Source organism: Orycteropus afer, unplaced genomic scaffold, assembly GCF_000298275.1.
Source record: "Orycteropus afer afer isolate SDZICR_OR568_19922 unplaced genomic scaffold, OryAfe1.0 scaffold00044, whole genome shotgun sequence".
Classification (NCBI taxonomy): domain Eukaryota; kingdom Metazoa; phylum Chordata; class Mammalia; order Tubulidentata; family Orycteropodidae; genus Orycteropus; species Orycteropus afer.
Genome location: NW_006921631.1, coordinates 13474115 through 13499754, shown reverse-complemented (window position 1 = coordinate 13499754; position 25640 = coordinate 13474115). Strand labels below are relative to the sequence as shown.

The window sequence follows — 25640 nt, the reverse complement described above, 5'->3', positions numbered from 1 at the left end:
CAAGTTTCCAGCCTGTTAAACTGTTCTACAGATATCAGACCTGCCAGCCCCTGCAATCACATGAACAAATTCCTTAAAAACAAATAAATAAATAAAATCTCCATTCTATTGGTTTTGTTTCTCCAGAAAATCCTGATTGATAGAACATATAAGGAAGTTGATGTAAAACAAAGTAAAATTCAGGGGATAACTGACCCTTAAAAAGTGAGGAAAGGTGAGAGGAACTGAGATCATGATATCTAGAAAAGATTGAGTACAATTTTAATTGTCTTATTTTATACTGATTTGACATTGATTGACTGTATTTCCACTAAAAAAAATGCTAAATATGTATTTAAGGAATGTGGTGTAGTGCCTAAGGCATTTGACTGCTAACCAAAAAGCTGGTGGTTCAAACCCACCAGCCAGTCCTAGGAAGGAAGATCAAGCGATCTACTTCTGTAGAGATTGTTGTTGTTGCTGTTATGTGCTATCTGTAGAGATAGCACCTCTGAAACCCAAGATGGGTTGCTATGAGTAGAATCGAATCCATGGCAGTGAGTGAGGGGAATTAACATCAATTGTGAGAGTCAATGTCCTACATTAGTATAAGAGAATGCCAAATGTTCTCTTTAAATCAACAAAGACACCACTTCTCAAGGCTGAATGGCCTAATTTGTCAAAACAAATAAGAAGAAGGGATTATGAAATTTTAAGCATATATATTTCTCAAACATATAAATATACATCTTTCCTAATTATCTGTTTTGCATTGATCACAGCCACTGTTAGACATTTTCTGATTATGACCATTAGTTTTAACAGTTTTAGCAGATATCAACTCAGAAGAATTGGGTTGCCAAAGTCTAGCTTAAAGCCATTCATGATGCCCAGTAGCTGGTATTTGGAAGAATAGGTCCAATACTGTTTCTTCAGATGAGTGGTGATGGGCTAGAATTATTTGAGCTTGCTTTTCATTCCACAAATCCTTCTCTAGGAGTAAATAGACACATAGATGAAGAGGAAAGCCAAAGTGTCAAGAGAGACAGAGAGTATGAGGGAGAGTCAAAGAGAAGCAGAGACAGAGTGATGGAGATAGAAATATAAAGAAGAAAAGAGAGAGAGAGAGAGACAGGCAAAACAGAGACATAAAGACAGAGAAAGGGAGAGTCTGTCTTACTGGTGCATCTGAGAGCCAGTGTCATCTCCCATAGCGCTCTTTTGTTCTGTGGATTTCTTTATCCTTACCATAAGTTTTCTTTTTCACATGACCTAGTTTGAAAGGATAGATGCCTCTTTCAAGGAAAGAATTTGGACTAGAATAGTTACAAAATGTTTTCTATTTATTGCTTTGGAGAAATTAATTGCCCAAGTCTTCAGAACTTTTATTACATAAGATGATGTTGTTGTTGTTGTTATGTGCCGTCGAGTAGGACCTAACTCATAGCGACCCCTCCTTGGGTTTCCGAGACAGTATCACTACGGAAGTAGATTGCCCCATCTTCCTTCCGAGGAGTGGCTGGTGGGTTTGAACCTCCAGCCTTCTGGTTAACAGTCAAGTGCCTTAGGCACTACGCTACCAGAGCTCCCATATAAGATGATAATCATGTGGAATTTAAGATTAAATTAAATATATATTCACACATATATTCACATATATACACATTCATGCATATTTATCTTATCCTCTAAGAAGTAGAAAGTAATACCACAAGGTATTATTAATAAACTCAGGCCTCAAGTCTGTACCATTCATCTCTTTTAAAGCTGAAAGTCCTCTCCATAAACAAATGCTATTTCAACGCTAGCTGCCTTTGGTTCATACCTTTAGCTTTCTTATCCCAATAGGTCTCCATCCCATAGGAGCCAGAAAAACATGAGCATGTGGCCATAAGGATTAGTGTGACTGAAAAGATTGAATATGGTCACATAAATATTTATCCTTCTCATTAATGGTTTCAAAAACATAAAAGTAGTTCTGTTAACTCTCAGGTTTCTTGAAGATAGCAATGAATACTTGTCTTGGGGAACTTAGCATTCATAATTTATCAGTGTCATTTCTCGGGCTACTATTGTCCCAAATTGGTGGGTGAGACTTAATAAACAAGTCAAATGATATTAAACAATTATTTTCCCTAATTGATTTCATGGTATTCCTGGGTCCAAAAAGTAAAATGACTTAATTCATTCACTCATTCATTTGGTAAACATTATGTGTCAAGGCAGGGTACTCAAACAGATTAAATAAGCACAAGATGAAAAGATAATAAAAAATGAGAAAGTTCTGAATTAGATTTTAGTGTTCTGTCACAAATATAACAACAGATTGAATCTATCCCATGTAAGCAGAAGTTTACCAAACAAATTGCGCAAAAACCAAACACAAAAAGTGTTCATATGCAATACAGCATATATTCTTTGTTTTCTATTCTGTGTCCATTAATTAATATGGTCCTGTGAGGAATATTTTTAAATGCTTATTTTTGCAAAACATTTAACAAAGTCTCACATTTCATTCTTATGATTAATAAGAATAAATATGGGTTGGATATTTTAAATTGAATGATACTTTTGGAACAAATTACTCAACAAATACTTGTTTTCTCCATACTATGCACATCCTGTTGTGGGATTATCCAGACGAAAAAGACTAAGCTCCTTCTGTCAGAGAGTTTAAAAATCTATAACTCATTGCCACTGAGTCGGATCTGACTGACTCATAGCGAACCCTCCTTGGGTTTCCAAGGCAGTATCACTATGGAAATAGATTGTCCAATCTTCCTTCCGAGGAGTGGCTGGTGGGTTTGAACCACGAGCCTTCTGGTTAGCAGTCAAATGCCTTAAGCACTATGAAATGACCTTGAGAAGAATATAAGGTAGAGAGTATTAAGTGTCATAAAAGATGTGCAGATAAATGGCTCTGGAAATTCACAAGGAGGATAAATAATTCTGGATAGTCAAGAAACACTAGACATTTGGCATTTCGATTAACTTTTTAGGAGAGGGAGAATTTCAACCAACATATGTATGTAAGTGTAAGGTATTCTAGACAAAGGGATTAGCATATAGAAACCCTATATAGTGCAGAAAAACAGTTCAATCTGACTGCAGACCAGAAGCCCTATAGTTATCATTGGAGAATCCTGAATATTGAAAATCTGAACTTTATTCTGGAGGTCTTTGGGAATCATTGAGGATTCTGGATTGGGGGAAAGGCATGTGGGACTCATTGGTGTATTGATATTAGCTTGGAGAGGAGGTCTGTCTGGTCAGCACATTTGTCATATCTTGAATGTTAATAAAAAAGCATGCTGCCAGAAGAGGAAACCTTGGCAGAAGGTCTATAGCAGCCCATGTCAAGTCACAAGAGCAATTAGTATCAGAACTAGGACTATAACTTACACTTTGCTATTCTTTACATTACCATATTCAATCTTTATCAATTCACGATTAGGTTAAGTACGAAAAGCAGACTTCTTGTTTTACTGATAAGAATATGAAGAAGCACATAAATCAAGCTGTTTGCCCTGGCTCACACATGTAAGCAGGAGAGATCAGAACACAATCTGTAATTGTGAGTCCTTAAACCACTTTACTTTTCATTTCTCCTACAGCGCAGTGGACCTTCCTCTTCTCATGAACTGGATTCCACACTCTCTTGACACCCTAAGCTAAACCGGCTTCATTTAGAACACTTTAAAAAAAATGGAGCAATGTGAAAGTTAGGGAAGAGGGGCTCTGGGGCAACCAAAGGTGTTTTTTTTTTTTTTTTTTTTAATCTCTGTTCCTCCTCTACCCATTCCCATTGAGTTGATTATGATTCATGGGACCTCTATTGTCATTAGGTACCACTGAGTCAATCTTTGACTCATAGCGACACATGTAACAGAGTAGAACTATCCCATAGTGTTCTCTAGAATGTAATCTTTACAGGAACACATTGCCAGGCCTTTCTCCCATGGTGTGGCTAGGTGTGTTCGAATCACCAAACTTTCAATAAGCAGCCTAGTGCTTATTCGGGTATAGGAAAATATGGCAACCCCTATCTCTCTATAAGGGAGCTCTGGTAGCATAGTGGCTAAGACACTTGCCTGCTAACCAGACGGCTGGCGGTTCAAACCCACCAGCCACTCCCCAGAAGGAAGGTTGGGCAATCCTACTTCCGTAGTGATACTGCCTCGGAAACCCAAGGAGGGGTCGCTATGAGTCGGGGCCGACTCAACGGCACATAACAACAACAACAACAACAATCTCTCTATAAAAGGATAGTATGAACTCACAGTTGTTCTGCAGGAGCTTGTCCAGGGAATCACGCCATTGCAGGGCCTCATCCAGCGAAGGTCTAAATCGGGAATTAAGAAAGAGAAAGGTGTAGGCCATAACTAGGAAGTGAATGAAGCACATATACCTACAACGACATATCCCTGTTTTTCTTCGATGGCACATTTGATGATTCATCCTCCAGCCATAGGACTCTTTGGGTTGTGTTCTTTCTAACAATTTGGTTTGATGAGCTGGGTTTTCTTTCATATGTCTATATTGCTTATCTTCATCTCTTTTTGAACAGTTTAGTTTAAGTCTTCCCTTTTTAGAAGTAGGGAGCTCTGGTGGTGTAGTGCCAAAGGCATTTGACTGCTTACCAGAAGGCTGGCGGTTCAAACCCACCAGCCACTCCTCAGAAGGAAGATCTGGCCATCTATTTCCATAGAGATACTGCCTCAAAAACCCAAGGAGGGGTCGCTATGAGTCGGATCCCAGTCAACGGCAGTCAGTTTTTGGTTTTTATTTTTTTGTTTTTTTAGAATAGAATATTCTGGCATGAAACTGTGTCTTGATTTTCTCTCCTTTCTCATTGGAGTGGCTCTGATTGTGGTCTTTTTCCAAAAACAACTTAATGAAATCTGGTGTGCCTCACCCATGCCACCCTAGCATCTGATTTAATCAACAAAGGGTGTTTGATTCCTCATCCACCTCTCCAGGCCCTCTCATTAAGGCTGGGGGAAGATGGCCTGTGTGATGGTGCTGCCTCATGCTGTGAATGTGATCATGGCAAACCTACATGGAAAAAAAAAATCTCTGTGAATTTGTACCTACTTAATTAGGACAGGGAAATATGTTTAAAAAGATTTCCTCTTTCTGAGAAGAAATATATTGCAAATAGGAATGTAGTATACAAATGCTTTAACTGCTGACTCAAAAGGAGAAGGAAATCACAGACACATATTTTCCCCTGAAGCTGTCTTTGTTTTAACATTTATATATGTAAAAACCCTGCAGCTATTTCATTGTAAGCACAGAGTTTTCTCTCACAGCAGGACTGTGTCAAGTTGAGCTGGTTGTGTGTGTGTGTGTGTGTGTATGGAATGGCTGAGCATACTCTGTGGGGCTCACCCAGCTCAAACTCTTGCATTAGGATGCAAATTCTTCACTGTCAAATCAAAACAGACTAACAAGACATTTATTAGAATATTAAGGTCAATGAAGGTGTTTTTCCTGCTTAGAATTTTCTTAGCTCTTGTTTATAGAACTGCCCAGACAGCCCAGGGACATCACTGCTCCTGATTATTAAAATCCCTATCTGCTGGTTTTAATTATTCAGAATAGCAACTAAGGTTCATAAGACACTTGCCAATTCTATCTTTCATTTTGCTGTCCCAGGCTCAAATTCAGCCTCATTTTACTTATGTGAGAGGAGTAAGACAGCAGTAGGTTTTCAGGCTAAAGGGCTGTGAATATCTCCCTCACTTCCCTACTCTTCCCTGTAAAGCATGTACAGGTTGTGAGCCCTAATTGTACGATATTTCATACTTTTATATTTTCCTTATTTGAAGGTTTGTTGTTGTTGTCATGTGCCTCCGAGTCAGACCCAACTCATAGCTACCCCTCCTTGGGTCTCTGAGACAATATCACTATGGAAGTGGATTGCCCCAATCTTCCTTCCAAGGAGTGGCTGGTGGGTTTGAACCGCCAACCTTCTGGTTAGCAGTCAAGCGCCTTAGGCACTACGAACAATAAACCTGGTGAAATAATCTTAGGTGATTTCCCCTCCTTGGGTAGAAACAAAGGTAATGTAAATTGAAAACTCAACACATTCATTATCCAGAAATGTATTTCTAATAATAATAATAACAATAAAACAGCTGACTTTAAGTCACTTCTGATTTATGGTGATGTGAACCCATATGTGTCAGAGTAGAACTGTGCTCCTTAGGGCTTCAGCAGCTGATTTTTCAGAGGTAGATTACTAGGCCTTTCTTCCGAGGTGCCTCTAGGTGGTCTCAAAACTCCAGCTTTTTGGTTAGCAACTAAGCACATCAACCATTTCCACCATCCATACAGTGACATCAAGTTGACTGTAACTGTTGACTTCTGGTATGATGGAGGAATAGGCAGACAAGCAACACAGACTCTCTTCAAGAAAGAAAAGAAAAACCAATTGACAGAGATATAGAAGATAATTCTGGAGCCCTGAGCTTTGAAAGGAACTATACTGAAGTGGATTAGGCACCAACTAGTGGAAAAACCTGAACTAAAACAGTGAGTACAGAGATGGTTGGAGCTGCGGTCTGTTACCTACTCTGATGGGACCAACAGCCTGAATATTTCCAAGTAGTGTTGGGACCTGATAATTGACCTAGGGGTCATCCCTGGTAACCAAAAGCTGCGGGGATGACTACGCTGCTGGCCTATGACTAGGAAGGGAAACAGTAAGGAGGGAGACAACCTGAGCTGTTGACTTTCTGCTGTCCGGAGGGCACAGCCATTTTGATTGTTTACAAGCGGCACCCACTTTGGATATTTAAAGTGACCGAGAGTGCAGCCATTTTGAATCTTTACAAGTGGCAACCATTTTGGATTTTAAAATGATAGCATTCTCATTTGGATTCCAGGGACCTAAGAATAGGCTCTATTTGCAAGGTTGGCACGTTCATACGAGAGGCTGACAATAGGAAAGGAGACAGGTGGTGAGTGTATAAGTGCTGTCAACTAGCGAATAGAGGAGCACAGTACCCTGTTTGCATAGAAAACATACAAACAAAACAAAGAAAATTAAAATCATGGGCAAGTCACTCCAATATGCAATCACCAATTAAATATGTACACAAAAACGTCAAATTGCCTCAGAGACAACAGAGCATCACAGTCTAAACAAAGAAGTAAGATATAGCAGGAGAAACAAGGGACCAGGATACAGACCCAAAACACATCCCTGAGGAAGACACAGCATTGGACCTCCCTGATAAGGAATTAAAAAAGAATTATACTTAGGTATCTTCAAAGAATTGAGAGACAGGCCAAGGAAAACACAAAGAAAACCCTAGAACAATTTCAAAAGACAATACAAGAACAAAAAGACAAAATAAATGAAAAATTAGAAATAATACAAAATCTACACACAGAAATCCAGAAGATTAATACTAAATTTTCAGAAATAGATAAGACATTGAATGGGCAAAGGAGCAGAATTGAATCAATGAAGGACAGAATTAAGGAGATTGAAGCCAAATACCTGAAAACTTCTTTGGAAAGGGATATATCATCAAAAGATCAAAACAAAATGAAGAAAGCCTAAGGTTCATGTGAGATACCATCAAAAGGAATAACCTATATGTAATTGGAATTCCAGAACAGGAAGAGACGAATAAAGCCACAGAGAAAATTGTCGAAGATTTGTTGGAAGAGAATTTTTCTGGTATGATGAAAGATGAAAATATATCCATTCAGGAAGTCCAAGAAACCCCAAACAGGATAGACCCCCCCAAAAAATCACCCAGGCATATCATCATCAAACTTACCAAAACCAAAGACAAAGAAAGAATCATGACAGCAGCATGGGAAAAACGAAGTTACCTACAAGGGGCAACCAGTAAGACTAAGCTCGGATTTCTCGACAGAAAGTGTGCAGCTGAGAAGACAATGGGATGGTATATATAAAACATTGAAAGAGAAAAATTTCCAACCAAGAATTATGTACCCAGTAAAATGTCCCTCAAATGTGATGATGAAATTAGCATATTTCCAGATAAGCAGAAATTAAGGGAATTTGTTAAAATCAGGCCAACCTTACAAGGGATGCTAAAGGGAGTCCTTTGAACAGAGAAGCAACAACAGCCAACAACAATTGACCATTAACACACATGATGATATAATCCAGAAACCAACCCAGCTATGGAAGTATACAGAGTAAAGGAGCTTACGAGATTGTAAACATGGAACCAGAGAGATTAATTGACAAATGAGGACAACTACAAACCAAAAAGAGGGAAAAAACTGTGTAGTTACAGAACTTCTAGATGGTAGGGAAGTTAAGACAACTACAAGATAGAGCAGACTATTATAAACTTGGGAAGAAAACTATAAATCACAGGGTAACCTCAAAGGAAAATGATAAACCTTCACATCAAAAAAGAGGATCAGCATAAATATTCAGCAAATACTAAAACAATAGCAGTGAAGGGAGTGATAACATGATTCATAAACAAAATGAGCTCAGCATAGAAAATTATATGGAACAAAGAAATTGACCACAAAAAAGCACATAACAAAAATGACAGCAACAAATTCATATTTCTTGAAAATTACATATCTGGCAGGAGACTTATCTCTAAGATTTATAGTGGAAGAGTTGATGACCAAACTATGGTACATATACATAATGGAATGCTATGCAGCACTAAAGAATAATGTAGAGTCTGCAAAACACTGGATAATGTGGATGAACTTGGAGGACGTTATGCTGAGTGAAATAAGTCAATCACAGAAGGATAAATATAGTATTAGTTTGCTGTTGTACAGGGTCAAGGAAAGTTTTATATATGGAAGGAAACTTTCTTTGTTGGTTGCCAGGGGTTGGAGGGGAGAGGAAGGAACACTGCAAAAAAAAAAAAATGCATTGACCCATGTCACTTTAGTGTTGTGTATTTCACTGTACATAAATTATATTTCATTAAAATGCATTAAAAAAAATGTCGACTCCAATTCAGCAATCCTATAAGACAGAGTAGAACTGCCCCATAGGGTTTCCCAGACTATAAATCTTTACAAAGCTTACTGCCTCATCTGTCTCCCATGGAGGAGCTGGTGGGTTCAAACTGCTGACTGAACAGCCGAATGCTTTAACCACTGCACCACCAGAGTTCCTTTTGCACCACCCAGGAACTCTTGTTTCTAATGAGTGAACAATTTTCTCCCTCCGTCTTTTCCTTCTGGTTTGTATAAAGGAGCACAGAAAGGAGAAACAACATGAAAGGGACATAAGTATGTCCCTATTTTTTTCTAGATTATTTTATTCCTAATCAGGAAAGGATCTGTTTTCTGGAGGTCAATAACTCTTTTTGGCTTTTCCATTGTGACCTCATTTTGAGGTCTTCTCTTACATACACATTACTTTGTACTACATTTTTAGCACTAGGTCTTACACTTCTCAAATTCTTCACAACACCGGGTTCAGTATTTTGCATACAGAAGACAACCACCAAGACTCCAATAATTGTTGACAGAAGTGGCAGGATATTAAATTACTGAACATAAAAATCGACTCAGAGAAAGAAAAGGGCCTAGCTTCCTCACTGACTCTCTTTCTGATTTTATAAATATTCTCATGAAATGAAACCACCTTGCTTCTCCCTCACCCCCTGCTTAGTATAAGGGAACACAAGAAGAGGAAATTACATGAGCAGGTACACCAAACTTAAGTATGTTCCCAGATCCAATTTGTCGCAAATGGTTTTGTTAGAACCAGACTATGGTCAATCTCAACAGCACCTCACTGCCAAGATTAAATTTCTGCAAAGGACATTTGCAGAGCCCACTTGGGGGTTAAATTAGCCCAGATTGATTTGAGGACACAGTCAAACAGGATAAATTCTCCCCAGCATGTAGCCCAGTGTTCTGATCACCAGCCGAGGAGGTAACACAAGTTCATGCTGCTCCAATTCTCGGAATTTCCTAGCCCTCATTAAGCCTGAATTCTTTGGAAATAGAATAGATACAAATCTAAGTGACCAATAAGTATCCTGAGTTGCAAGCTATAACTGACCACAAAGGGTGGATATATGTGTGTATGTAGGCGGTGCAGGGTTGGGGGAAAAGGGAAAGCCAGTTCCAATGAAAGGCAAAATAAACACAGACATGATTAACTACAAGTTTTATAATGCCTTGTGTAAATGCCACCTTGTCCAAGAAGTGACCTTCTAAGTTGGAAACACTCCCTTCCTTTGCCATGTTGTTATCATGTTCATTCCCTGAATCTCTCACATGGCAATGATGCACTCACTGTCTAAAGTTATGGCTTATCACGCATGGAAATCTTTTCCCAATCTACTCTATCCTTTGGAGAATCCGCCACAGTGTTGATCTACCCTACAGTAAATGCACATCAAATTAAAGAACAAATGACTGATGGTTCCATTTACCCAGAGTTAGCCTAGTTGATGAAAGCCACAAATAACCCAAAACTTAGATTTCAATGGCCAATGCCATGAACAGTCACTATAGCTATTGGCAGCTCTGACATTTAGTAGTTGTAACCACAGGAAAGTGTTTTAACCTCCCTAAGCACCTGCTGTTTTGTTGTTGTTGTTTTGTTTTTCTTTAATCTACAAACACTGTTGTTGCTGTTGTTATGTGCCGTTGAGTCTGCCCTGACTCACATTACCTCTCATTTATTGTAAGAATTATATGTAGTGATGCATACAAACACAGCAGCACAGTGTCTGGAACATATTTAATCACTCTTCATAATGTCCTCACATGCTCTCTCTCTTTCCAAGAAATGTGAAATTTCAAGATATTTATGGCCATTTATAAAGAAGCCCTGGTGGGACAATGGTTAAGTGCTTGGCTGCTAATTGAAAAGTTGCAGTTTGAAGCCATGCAATGGCTCTGTGGGAAAAAGAACTGGTGATCTGCTTCCCTAAAGATGACAGTCGAGGAAAGCCTGTGGGGCTGCCCTGCTTTGTTAGGTGGGGTCACTAAGAGTCAAAGATAGACTTGACAGCACCTAACAACAGCAGCAACAACAACATTGGCACTGAAACGTGCCTGGGAGTCTGTGGGCGGTACAAATGGTCACAGTACGCTGTTAGCCTTAAGGTTGGGGGTTAGAGCTCTCCCAGAGGCACCCCAGAAGAAAGCCTTACAACTCGTTTCTGAAAAGTCAGCTATTTAAATCCTATGGAGCAACTAGTGCAAATGACTGGTCTGTTTTCCCTTCTTGCCCTGCAGTGACCTTGTCTGCTCATGACTAGTCTCAAGTTCATGAACATTTTCTGAGCCCTCACTCTGTGCTCAATGGTGATCCTAATTACAATCCCAACAAGACGTTTTTGGAATTGAATAAAACAATCTTGTCATATGGGAGAAGAAATGTCAGAAAAATAGCCAGGAAATTTTTATTTAATGAGAAATTCAGTGAGGACATTCTTGCCTTCCTAAATATCAGATATGATACAATTGTATTCATATCAATAACAACTGATGGAAACCTAAAAATCAATAGCTCCCACATCAATAAAGCAGAAAATAAAATACTGAATTAGACTCCTCTACATAGTTCATTTATTAAAAGTTGTTTGTAGTTCTTATATTTCATTTCAGTAGAAGAAGGATGGATTATTTTAATAAACTAAAACTGGCTACTTATCTTGAGAAACTAACTTTGCACTTAAAATAGTTCAAAGTCACCAGGGTTTAGCAATGATGTCAAGAAGAAAGTGAGTTTGAGTACGTGCTGATACCTCTCTGGATTAAGTTTCATTTTATTTATTGCGTTTCAAGAATTCTTATTTTCTTGTTAATTTATTGATGCATTATGTGTGATTTATTTTAAATCTTATCTAGCATTTGTTATTATTCCTATGGAAGACTTACTGAGGCTACTTAATCCATCAGAAGAGAATACATCCATAGCTTTTTATGGAGGCTTGAAAGTTTAAAGTGTGCAGTGCAATAGCAGTTAGTTAAAGGAATTGACATAAAGTAGATGGTGTACTTTCAGCAAAGAGTATTAGTAGGTTGGGCTGAGGTTTTTGTTTTTTGAAATTTCAAGATATTTATTGAAATTTATAAAGGAGTCAAGTGCTGCAGACAGACCCAAGCTCGCAGACAGACCCCAGCTCACAGACAGTGGTTCAGTGAGGCTGTTGTTGCTGGTGGAGGTGGTAGTAGTGGTTGCCATTGAGTTAATTGTGACTCACGGTGACCTCGTGTGTGTTGAACTGAGCACTACAGGGTTTTCAGTGGTTGATTTTGTTGGAAGTAGATTGCCAAGCCTTTCTTCCAAAGCTCCTCTGCATGGATTCAAACATCCAGCCTTTTCATAAGCTTCTGATTGGTTTAACTTTTGCAGCACTCAGAGACTCCTAAATGTGATGGGAAGGAGTTACCAAAGGTACCAGAAGCAATGTATATTGTTGTTGTTGTTATGTGCCATAGAGTCGCACCCGACTCATAGTGACCCCTCCCTGGGTTTCTGAGGCAGTATCACTACAGAAGTAGATTGCCCCATCTTCCTTCTGAGGAGTGGCTGGTGGGTTTGAACCGCCAGCCTTCTGGTTAGCAGTCAAGTGCCTTAGGCACTACACCACCAGAGCTCCCAATGTATATAGGCTTCTATTTCTAGAGTTTGCCATTTGAAGCAAGTAAAACGGATAGGAGCAGGAGGAGTGAAAGACTAGAAGAGCCAAGAAATGATTTGCTGTATTTTTCAGAGAGCAGAGTATGTGAGCTTGTTTGTTCCTAGTGGAAGAGGATCCAGCATAAATGCAGATGGGAAAAAGAAAAGCAATTAAGAATAGTAAAATGACAACAGGAGCTGGCTTTGGGTAGAAGGAGTAATTGATGTTTCATTATTGTTAGTTGCTGTCTCATTAATACTAAGGATTTCATTTTATTTGGATCCACAATCAACACCCATGGATGCAGTAGTCAAGAAACTAAAGGCATATTGCACTGGGCAAATCTGATATGAAAAACCTCTTTAAAGTGTTAAAGAGCAAAGATTCACTTTGAAGACTAAGGTGTGCCTGCCCCAAGCCATGGTATTTTCAATCACTTCATATGCATGTGAAAGCTGACAATGTATAAGGAAGACCGTAGAAGAATCGATGTATTTGAATTGCGGTGTTGGTGAAGAGTATTGAAAACACCATAGACTGTCCGAAGAGTGAACAAATCTATCTTTTAAGAAATGCAGCCAGAATGTTCCTTAGAAGCAAGGATGATCAGATTTGGTCTCACTTACTTTGGTCGTGTTATCAGAAGGGACCAGTCCTTGGAGAAGGATATCATGCTTGGTAAAGTAGAAGGTCAGCAAAAAAGGGGAAGACCATCAATGACATGGATTGACACAGCGGCTGCAACAATGGGCTCAAGCAAAGCAATGGCTGTGAGGATGGTGCAGGACCAGGCAGGGTTTTGATCATAAGGTTGCTATGAGTCCAAGCCAACTTGGAGGCACCTAACCACAACAACAACTGATGTCAATGTTCCCAAAGAAGATGAGAGGGGCTAAAAATACTTTCAGTCAGGAGTTTTATTTTCTCCTATAAGGTTTATTTTCTTCTGTCAGAGGAAAAACGTCTGTCAAATATATAAAAACATGTTAGAGAGAAGAGAAACTAATCTTTCTCAGTCAGGTAAAAGAAATTTGCCCAACATGAGAAGGCAGGATGGGGTTTGAGTGTTTGGAAGAGGGTGGGAAAGTTTGTAGTGGTCAATGTTAATAATGCAGTGGAGACACACAAATATTCTCTAGGGATATGAAGGATTTTCCAAAACAATCCAAAGCTTCTGGAAGAAGAAGGAGGATGGGGGGAAAAGAAGCAAATAATTCAATAAATGTTAGCCCCAGCTTTTCTTCCAAAATGGCTTCTTTCTGAATCCCTATAAAGTCAAATAGTTCAAGAATCTATGTTGGATATTAGAAGTAGAGAATCAAAGCAGGAAATGTAGTACTATGTTTATTTCTTTTAAAGTTAATTCCAACAGATCAATCACTACCACATTGTTTACTTTGAAGTAGACTTTTGATCTGCTGCAGCTGTAAAATACAGCTCTTGTTCTTCACCAGAGCCTGGTGCCTGTCACTCTGCATTCAAATAGTGTCCCCTCTTTTCAATGCAGAAAACACAATTATGCCTCACTTCCGTTTGGGATCACTTTGAAGTAATAAAACGAGGAGAATGGACATATCCACTTAGGTTGATGGCAGAAGATTAAAAAATAATAATGCATCTCTCTGTCTCCCAACCAATCCAGTCTAAATTAAGTTGAAGGTCGTTTGGACAAAGGAAGGGTTGGCTATTTTAGACAAATATTAAATTGAAAAAGAGAAATGGAGGTTAAAAGGAACTCCTGTCCTTTTACCATGCTTCTGTGATCTCTTCAAAGCTTTTAGATAGTAAAGGAGTTTGAATACATTTGGGTTTTCTTCATCCTACTCACTTTTCTTGGTTTTCATTTCAGTTTTAAAGGAAAGATAGGATGCCTTCAGACAGTGATAAGCTAGGAACTAGTGGAACAACAGGAAACAATGAGAATGCTAGGAACACTTTAGTAAGTTTAAAGTAAGGCCAGTCTTCACTGTGAGAGCTGGATTAGCTGATGACATCTTGATTGTTTAGCATTATAATTTCCCACTATGCCTAAACTGATGAGAGGGAGTATCTATGTCAGGGGGGCAAGGAGGGAGGTCTGTAGAAATCCAATCACTTAGGAATATTAAATTAAATATTGGGAGGAAAAGGCTTGATGTTCAGTAAAAACAAATAGCTAGTCAGATATTCATTCCTACATCAAGTAGCAGGAGCTCTGGTAGCATAGTGGCTAAGGCACTTGACTGCTAACCAGAAGGCTGGCGGTTCAAACCCACCAGCCACTCCTCGGAAGGAAGGTTGGGCATTCCTACTTCCGTAGTGATACCGCCTCGGAAACCCAAGGAGGGGTCGCTATGAGTCAGGGCCGACTCGATGGCAAACAACAACAACAACAACATCAAGTAGCAGCCTTGCTATCCTCTGGTGGGCCTTGGAGCGTCAATATCTTAGAGAAGAAACTATCAGGCTTAAAGTACCTGAGGTGTCCTCAGCATCTTCCTGAGGAAAATGTTCCCTCCCACTTACTATCCCTGCCAAGGAGATAGCCTTGCATAGCTCCTTAGCAGATCGGTATCCAATGATGATATTTAATGGGATCAGGGATGGTTATCTGATGCAATGGCAGCAAATGAACAGGTTAGCTAATAGCTGATGGAGTGCTAGTGCCATTTACAAGGTTCTGTCTCTCCAACTAGGTCCCAAGGCAGGGCTTAATCTTTTACTGTTTAAGTTTTCTACAATCAATATTCAATATTACGCTCCAGACATGGGCTACTTAAAAAATGCTTATTTACAAACCCACTCCCTGAGGATCCTTATGATCTTCAATGAGTAATTGAAAGAGGGAGTTCTACAGATGAGGAATGGGGCTATACACTTGAAAAATAGCCATCCTCTTGAGGAAAATGAGCAGAGTCCACATTGATGACTCACTTCTGGGTCTTGACTGGTTTCTCCGGCTTCTCATTATATGGAATGACAAGGTCAACAGCTGAGTCTGGCTTCTGGAGGAGAATTCCCAACTTGATCTTAATCTCCTTAGCCCTGAAAAAAAAGATTCAAAGGGGATAGAGAATACCACATGAGTGCATAGATTTAAAAAAGAAATTTCTTTCTGTGTCAAGGAAATGCAAATGAACAAAACCCTATTTCACTGTCTGTGTCGTGGCCTAAAGAATACTAATGCAGAAATTAGGATTAAAAATTAATGTTTATCAAGCTTATTAAGTCTCAGATTAATATGCATTATCTCATATTAATCCTAATTATTGCTTTATATGCATTCTCTCATTTTATATGATAAGTACTACCCGTGCATAAGACATTTGACTGCTAACCAGAAGGTTGGCATTCAAACCCACCAGCCACTCCTGGAAGACAAGGCAATCTACTTCTGTAAAAGTTTATTGCTTCAGATACCCAAAGGCATAGCTATGAGTCAGAATCAACTCAATGGCAGTTGGTTTTGGTTTTTTGTGTTTTTAGTTCCTATAGGATAATCCTCATTTTACAGAGGAGGAAACAAATGACAAGAGAATATTCTGCCTAAAAGAATTCAGACAGTATGTAGTGGAGATAGGACCTGAACCCAAACAGTTTGACTATAGAGTTCACAGGCAGAGCTGCTCACTGCATTGCCTAACCAATCTCCTGAGGGTTTTTGATCCAGTTCTGCCATTAATTAGATGTAAGACATTTGAGGAAATATAGCTGGAATGCTCCTTAGGAGCAAGAATGGACAGACTTCATGTCTCTTACTTTGGTCATGTCAGAGGGACCAGTCTCGCAGAAGTATATCATGCTTGGTGAAGTAGAGGGTCAACGAAAAAGGAGAAGGCCCTCAATGAGATGGATTGATACAATGGCTGCAATGATGGGATCTAGCATAGCAATGATTGTGAGAATGGCGCATGACCAGGCGATGTTTCGTTCTGTTGTACGTAGGGTCACTATGAGTCAGAACCAACTAGATGCCACCTAACAACAACAACATGACATTTGGAAAGAAAAAAAATCATTGTTCACTGCCAGATCTTAGTTTCTCCCTCTGTAACATGAGAGAGTTAATGTAGATATTTTCTTCAACCATTTCCAGTGAGGCAATTAAATTATTCTAGTTAATGATTTGTTTCTCTATATTCTTCATTTAGCTCATGAGTGGGTCTCACTTTCTACTCTAATCAATCCCTTTCCCATTGTTCCAGAATGACTGTTGGCATATTTTACAAGCAGTAAAATGTGACTTTGGGGCAATGATATTTCAGTGGTAGAATTCCCACCTTCCATGTCAAAGACCTAAGTTTGATTCTAGCCAATGTGCCTCATGCACACCCACCATCCATCTGTCAGGGGAGGCTTGAGTGTTGTCTTGATGCTGGACAGGTTTTGAGGGTGCTTCCAGATTAAGACAGACTAGGAAGAAAGATCTGGTGATGCATTTTTGGAAATCAGCTAATGAAAAAGCTATGGATCACAATGGTCCAATCCTCAATAATCATAAAGATGGCACGGGGCCGAGCAGCGTTTCATTCTGCTGTGCATGGGATCACCATGAGTCAAGGCTGACTTGGCAGCAGTTAACAACAGCAACAATAAAATGTGTATTGTCCATGGACTGGCCACAGCAACAATGTACTATCCCTTCTATCTTCAACATTCTAGTGAGTAGGATTCCGGGTACTCCTCCATCATACGATGCCAATGCTTCATGCTAGCTTCAAAACTAACTTTGTGAGCTATCCATCATCTCATCCTGAATCTGAATTCTAAAAAGTCCAAGTAAATCTTAAATATTAATCCATAGGATAAGCCACCGTCTATTGGGAGACCCAGAAAGCTGTCCTTTCACTGTTACCTTGGCAGTTTACACATGCTTTTATGATAGGGTTTATCATATTACCTTATGCTCATTGATTTATGTGCCTGTTTTCCAAACTGGATAGGAGAACTCTTTGAGGGTAAGAATTGAGTCTTAAATACCTTTTAACTCCTGTGCCTAACACAATGCTTGGCAACATAGTAAACATTAAAATATATTTTCTGAAGTGAGCTAAAAATATCTGGATTTTGTTCCTCACAAATCTACTAGCATTTATTCCTCCAGTCAGTGTTGATCATAACCAAAGTCTTAAAGAGCTGTGAGGGAGTGCAGTTGTGGCTAAAGAGGACTTTGCTACTATAAACACAGTTGCTCCATATATTTACATGGAGACCATGCTGAGGACGTTTAAGTAAACAAAAAGGGTAACATAAGCAATTATTATAAATCATAATAGGGAGAAGGAGTTAATGAAATCTGCCATACAAACTTACAAAATACCCATAAGTATCTAATTATCATATTTTCCTTTCATGTAGAAATATCATTTTAAAGCTATAATTTCAACATAGTCCCTTCTAGAATGTTTTTCCTTCTTTATCTTTTTCCACTTCCGTTCTTTCCCAAGGCCCATCTGCCTGAAGCCAACTTCAGCCCCACAGTACAGCGATTGAGCTCAACCACCCACAGCATTATGGTTGAAACTCCCCATCAATTTAGCAGTCAAAGTTTGGGAATGTTCTTTGAGGGAGCTTATATAACATAATGAATAAGAATAAATATTGCTTTGATTCCAGGCTCTATAAGTCGCTTAAAGTATCTAAAGTTTAGGACTTTTTTTTTCTTTTTCTTTTTTTTTTTTAACATAGAAACTGGGACTGATAAAATAGTATATCTTCATAGATATTTTTGTGATGATTAAATAGGGTAATGTGTATGAGTTACTTAGCACAACATTTGGCATATACTATTTGCTTCTTCAATGTTAGTTCTAACTGCATGGTCATTTTTCCAACCAAACTCAGGTGATGCTCCCTAGCTTATAGTGTCAAATTAAAACATCCAAAAATGTTCTTACAAGTTATTAAAGAATTATTTACACCATCTTCCATATTCGACCTTGCCTCTACAAGAACTGCAAGTTTTTTACCTGAAATGTGAAGGAAGAAAGTATTGTTAGGGAAAGATTCATGCAATAGTTGCGACTGCCCTCTGCTGGCTAATATGTAGCACTGCATCCAAAGAAGCTAAATCCATTTTTGCCGTCAGGACACACCATCCCAGCCCAAGAAGTACATCCATTTACACCTCCTCTCCTGGCTCTGTATGTCCCTCACTTCTCATACATAATGGGAATACATGCAGCAACCATTCTGAAATTCAAACTTGAGCCTTTAGTCTACTCATTAATATTTACATAAAAGATTATTTAATAAGCATTCCTCATACACTTGTTTGTTTTTGAAAATTTGCTTTTCTTTGATAATTTTTAGATTTTGGCTTTTATTTTTTTTCTCTCCACTTCTGTTTATTTTTCTTCTTTCACTTTGGTTCCTTTTGAGCCACTTGCTTTTGTTAGAAGACTGGGAGTATTTTAAATGATTGCCTGATGAAAGACATGAAGGGGTAATAAAATGCAGGAGTTGGGTATTTAAAAATTCATTCATTACTAATTTATTTATTCATTACTAATTTAGTCACTGACCTTGACCATATTTACTGTGTTAGGCAGTATCCAGTAAATAGAGGGAAATGTTAGTAAGTTGAGATCTTAGATTTGCAAACAATCACAGAAGCTGTTTAAAATCAAAACAAACTCACTGATGTTGAGTCGGATCTGACTCACAGTGACCCCTCCTTGGGTTTCCCAGGCAGTATCACTACAGAAGTAGATAACAACCTTCTTTCTGAGGAGTGGCTGGTGGGTTTGAACCACCAGCCTTCTGGTTAGCAGTCAAATGCCTTAGGTACTACACCACCAGAAGCCATTTAAGGAGAGAATGTTCAGAAAGTAGAGGAGCAATGATGGAGAAGCACTAGTGCCCATGTGGAGGAGTCAAGGAAAGCTTCACAAAGGAGCTGGAGAATGAGCAGGAGAGTTTGCCAGGAAGACAAGGAAGGGAGGCTCCTTCAAGGCAGAAAGAAGGGTGTGTGCATGCTGTTTTCAGGGACATAATAGTAGTTCTGTACTCCTTGAGGATAAAATGTGATTAGAGAAGACTAAGTGCAATGTTGAGGAGCTCTGGCGGTGCAATGGCTAAGGCATTCAGTTGCTAACCAAAAGGTCAGCAGTTTGAATTCACTAGCTGCTCCAATGGAGAAAGATGAGGCAATCTGCTTTCATAAAGATTTACAGTCATGGAAACTATACAGGGTGTCCTACTCTGTCCTATAGGGTCACTATGAGCTGAAATGGACTTGATGACGAGGAGTTTGGTCTTTTTGCAATGTTAGGTGAGGCCTCCCCTTCCTGATGGACAGTTGGTTGATGGAGGGACCTCCAGACAGTACCTCAGCAACAGCAAACTTGGTACAAGAGGTTAAATCTGCATTGAAAGATGTGTTCAAAATTGTCTCTGTGGAAAGAAGTAATGTCCTATCTTATGAATTCAATGTGTTCCAACATTTTCTTTTACTAATTATTACAGGAGGCATTTTCCCATAAACATAGTTTTTATAAATGCTGGTTAAATTTCAAGCCATCCTACAAAAGCCTTAATAAAAGAATGAATCAGAACCTAGTACTATGTTATCTAAAGCATTGCTTGGATTTTGTGTGTGTGTGTGTGTGTGTACAGGATGAGCCAGAAATCAACTACCATTTTGAAATGCCTGTAGAAAACCATATTCCATATCCTCAGAGCAGACAAAGACACTGGAATACTGGGTTACTCTTTTCTCACTTTTTATCCTGCCTCAGGGATGTAGCGGAAAAAGGAAAAGTTGAGCTTTCGAAAATGCTTCATTCTTTGACTTCAGCTGTGGAAGTCACTGGTTGTGCAGTGCCTGAAGGCATTTGACTGCTAACCAGAAGGCTGGAGGTACAAACCCACCAGATGGAAGAAGAAGAAGGAACAAGGAAGGAAGGAAGGAAGGAAAAAAGAAAGACTGGGCAATCCGCTTCCATAAAGATTTACCACTTTTGAGACTGTGAGTCGAACTCAACCCAATGGCAGTGAGTGTGGTTTTTATTTGGTATGACTCCAGCTTCTGTGTTTAGGCTCAGAGACTAAAAAGTTAGAGTGTATAAACTGGAAACTCCATTTGGCTTAATTAGGAATTCAATACAATTCAGAGAATGAATAACATTATTACACCTTTTCTTAAGGAGCCCTCATGGTGCAGCCCTAGTGGTTAAGCTCTCAGCTGTTAACCAAAGGTCAGTGGTTTGAACCCATCAGCAGCTTCACAGGAGAAAGATGAAGCAGTCTGTTTCCATAAAGACTGACAGCCCTGGAAACCCTATGGGAAGATCTACTCTATCCTATAGGGTCGCTATGAGTCAGGATCAACTCAACGGTAAGGGGATTTTCTTATAAAACAGTATAGCATGAAAGGTGGAAGCCTTGGTAGACATTGAAACTCAAACCACTTTAACCCTTTTACTCTTTTTACAGGAATGTATTACTTCATTTGCTTTACTCCTCACCAGTTCCTGGAATAACTATTACACCCCTTTTCCCTTTCTGTTCACCTTAGCCTCACACATATAAATTTGGGGATTAAACAAACCAAATGAAAGTCACAACCAAGAAGTTCAAACCTACCATAGTATTTTTCTTTTTAAAGATAAACTTGAATGTATATGACCTTAATTTAATGTGAGAAAAACAACCCTGTTCAGAGAAGAAAACTTTCTAATTTGTTTATGAGATTCAGCCTCTGGCTCTATCTGATCACACAAGTCATTTTTCCCAGCTACATTACATTAAAGCTGGTTAACAATAAATTATTTTATCTCCTCTCATCTCACGCCCACTTGTTATCCTTTTGTTTTATGTAGAAAAACTTGTTTGGAAATAAGATCAATTGGAAATGCCTGGATGAAGATTTAATTAAAGGCTCAGGGGAAGGCAATTCTTTCTTAAGATGACTCATACTGGTGATTTCAAAGTGAAAAGACTTTAAATAATTCTGGGGTTGTGGAATATTAAGTCTGCTCCCTATGTGAGTATGCTGGCTGGGAAATCAAATTTCAAAAAGCCCTGAGCCTGTCCCTCTTGCTAATGAGTGAATTGACTTATTACCCGAAGGTAGGTGTGTAAAACCAGTAAAGCAATGACTAAAAACAGAACCATAGCTGAATTTTTTAAATTACCATTCTATTCAAGTAAAATTTGTGAACCAACTACATATAAAGTGTTGTACTAGGTGTTTCAAGGGTTACAGGGATGTTCCTTGCCTTGGAGACACTTAGAACAATTGAATGTGGGACACACATACATAATCTATATGCTACATATGTTTATCACCATTGATAACAGTGAGTGCGATGTACTAATGAAATAACATTGCCCCTACTCAAGGAGCTCAAATGTGCACTAATGTGATAACACAAAGATAGTACAATGGGTGAAGAGCGGAGAGAGGGATTATATATTCCAACACTCACCTCCACTAGATTCTCAGAGCCCTCTATTTTTCCTTCATGGTGCTTATCAACTTGAATTTGTATCTCTGTGTATCTATTTAGGGAGATCTCTTGTGGAGCAGTGGCTAAGTGTTTGGCTACTAACTGAAAAGTCGATGGTTCAAATCCACCAGTGGCTCTGAGGGAGAAAGATGTGATGCTTTGCTTTTGTAAAGATTCACAGCCTTGGAAAATCTATGGGGCAGTTTTATTGTGTCCTATAGGGTCACTATGAGTTGGAATAGATTAGACAGCAATGGACTTGATTTGGTTATAATTATGTAAGTATTGTCTGTCTCTTCCATTTGAGTGTCAGGTCCCCAAAAGCAGAATCTGTGTATATTTTGTCCATAATTGTAGACTTAGCATTTACTTAGCCCAGGGTCTGGTATTTAATAGTCACTCGATAAATATTTGCTACATAAATTGATGAATGAATGAATGAATGAAATTGCCAGGATGGTGCAAATGGTTTACTCTCAGCTACTAACCTAAAGGTTGAACCCACCTAGTGGTGCTGCTGAAGAGAAGTCTGGCAATCAGTTTCTGTAAACATTATAGCCAAGAAAACCCTATAGAGTGGTTCTACCCTATCACACATGGGGCTGTCATGAATCCGTATGGTTTTTCTTGGTTGGATGAAATATCTGGGTTCTGGCATAGAATGAGTCATGGGGCACTACCAGTTACCATTGGGTTGATTCTGACTGATGGAGACTCCATGTGTGTCCGAGAAGCACTGTGCTCTGAAGAGCTTTCAATAGCTGTGATTTATCAGAAGTAGACCACCAGGCTTTTCTTCCTAGGCACCACTGGGAGGATTTGAACCTGCAACCTTTTGTTTAGTAGCCACATGAGGACTCATTGGTGCCATCAAATGAGCATTTGGCCCTAGGCTAAGTAAATGCTAAGACTACAATTACAGACAAAATAGATACAGATTCTGCTTTTGTGGACCTGACACTGAAATGGAAGAGATAGACAATACTTACATAATTATAACCAAATCAAGTCCATTGCTGGCTGATAGCAACAAAACCTTTTGTGCTGATGGCACAAACCATTTGTGCCATGTGAGGACTCCTCACCGATTACGGGACATCTCTAATGTGGTTAACTGGAGAAGGGTAAAGCCATTAAGTGACTACAAGAATTATAAAGTAATTAAATTCAATTTTTGTTATTTAAAGAGGTTGAAAATAAATAAGTGGGGCTCAAATTGAGGGTGCTCATTCAGTTCTTCATGCCATATAGCTTTGCCTAGGACATACTCTGATTACAAGAGGCAGAGAGGGGAATTTATAGTCTCTAGAAGTCTCATCAGAATCAAATATGAAATCATCATCCATCAGAACTTGAAAGAAACAGAAGCATATTGCCATGATGCTGACAAGTTTCAGCAGAGCTTCCAGACTGAGAGAGACTAGGAAGAAAGTCTTGGGAAATTCCTTCCAAAAATCAGCCAATGAACCATATGGATCACAATGGTCCAGCCTGGAGATGGTCATGGGGGTGGCACAAGACCAAGCAGCATTCTGTTTCATTGTGAGTGGGGTCACCATGAGTGGGGGCCAACTTGACAGCAGCTAACAACAATTTTTATGTATTACTACAGAAATGACATCTTTTTCCCAAATACAACTGAATCAGCTCCTGGTAATGATTTAGTGCTTTCTTTCAGGTTAATAATTGATAATCAATCACAAGCCACTTCAAACTAAAAGCTGAAAATTGGAATTAATCATGTCGAGGCTATGCATTTCCTCCTATAATGCACATTTATCCATCATAACATTCCAGTAATCTTCTACCTCTCCTTTTAGTAAATTCTCCTCATGATAAACATTTCCATTCTTGTGTTCAGTCTCTTACCACAGCTACCCCATATTGACTTGTTGTCGGTCAGGACTCTTTCCAGGCAGCCAACAGTCACAGACTCAGGAGTCTACAGGTTACTTGTTTAAATGAGCTAACTTGATTCCACAGGATCCCCGTGGAAATAGAAAAGCCAGGCCTTTTGCAAATTCTCTTTTGCTGGTTTATTTATTTAACAAATTCCAAAATGTATTTATTCAATGTCTACCATGTACCATGCACTATTATAGGTTTTAAAATCCCACTGAAACAATGAGCCAATGTCCTGTCATGGGGTTTATATTTTAGTTGAGAAAGACAGATACATAACAAGAAATCAAAACTATGAAATAAATTCCGTTTTTTCCCTGCTGCCAGCGACAGAGCTGAGACGAGAGTTTGCTGGCTGATGGCAAACCTGCAATTTTGGTCCCTAATGAAAATATTTGAGAGCATTGACTCTACAGCCACCAGATCTGGCTGGGATCTCTGGGCTGAAATCTGTTCCTGTCTGCCAAATCCTGACCAGGAGGTTGGTGCCAACAGAGTCCTTTGTGGATTCTTATCCTGCAGGTGAGGGCAGAGGGAGGAAGCCTACTTTGCTGTCCAGCCATCTCTAGAGCCTTGGCCCCCCTTGCAGGAATCAGAAGTGTATTTACCATCTCTAGAAAAGAAACTGAGAAGAATCAAAGGTTTAAATCAGGAAGCGACTTCCAAGGACATACTTTGAACCCTATCCCAGGCCAAGAAGAAAGGCTGGGATTGGTTCCTCCAGGAGAAGTTAGCGTCAGAGTTCTTTGTGGATGGACTTGATTCTGATGAGAGCACCTTAGAACACATCAAGCCAGTTAAATTAGCCATCAGCACAAAAGAGATTCAGTATCTGATTCCTCCCGAGTCACAGGTTGAGAAGCCAGAGGCCGGGGACAAACCAGCAGCAGCGGAACAGTAAATTACATGTACACATGCAGAGCAGCTGTCTTGGCCCCACAGGGAACAATGGTGAGCTTGGCTTCAGCAACCAGGAGAATCTAGGGAGGGAAAAAGCCCAAACTTCTCTCCACAAAGCAAACAGCTGTACGGCCCTGAGGACATGCTTGAGGCTGGCATGTGTGACTGTCCTGGATGAAGTGACTGACCCAGTGTATGCTGGATCAAAGAACTGCTTTCCTCTATGCCTCACAGCTTGACTGAACGCTGATGATGCAGGTTAGCACTCTGCTAAGAACCTAGTGAAGGACGAAGTACTTGAAGAAACCAATGTCCTTGTGTCGAATGTATAGGTTAAGTGAACCATATATTTTCTTGCCTCTTGTGTATGTTCTGCCTGTGTCCAAAGCATTCCCTCAATAAATTGTCAGGGGTGAGTAGTGCTAAGGTGAATAATAAAGTTGGCCTCCTTGAATCTAAGCCCACCTGTGAGCTTCTGTATCAAGTCCATAGTAAATGTAGTGACTGAGGGAAAAAGAAAAGGAAAAAACTATGAGATAAAAAAGTTTAGATGGTTGTAGTTGATACAGTGTGACATTAGATATGTACTGGTTAGTTTCAGCTGCTGGACCCAACCAGGAATCCACATAGTGGTCAGCAAGCTTTTCAGAAAGGTCACTCTGCAGAGATGGCTGCTGTTGGTGCTTCAGATGTCATATTCAGGTTAACACCAGATTCTTTGCCTGCCAAATAGCAGAACGTGTGAAGGGATAAGTTCTTATAGGCAGACTTGTTCCTTAAATAATGGGTTCTCTACAGTCACAATAATAGT

General features: G+C 39.3%; 1 protein-coding gene and 1 pseudogene across 1 annotated transcript in view; one reads left to right on the top strand and one right to left on the bottom strand.

The window, feature by feature from the left end:
* Positions 1-23126, bottom strand: part of RGS5 (regulator of G protein signaling 5) — a 50129-nt gene extending 27003 nt beyond the window's left edge. Inside the window, exons 1-3 of the mRNA XM_042780531.1 lie at positions 23113-23126; positions 15510-15620; positions 4260-4321 (exon numbers count right to left, since the gene is read on the bottom strand). Of these exons, the coding sequence (XP_042636465.1) occupies positions 4260-4321; positions 15510-15620; positions 23113-23126 (187 nt within the window). The remainder of the gene's footprint in view (positions 1-4259; positions 4322-15509; positions 15621-23112) is intronic.
* A 1188-nt stretch (positions 23127-24314) lies between these two features.
* Positions 24315-24830, top strand: LOC103194362 (annotated as a pseudogene).
* The last annotated feature ends 810 nt before the right edge of the window (positions 24831-25640 follow it).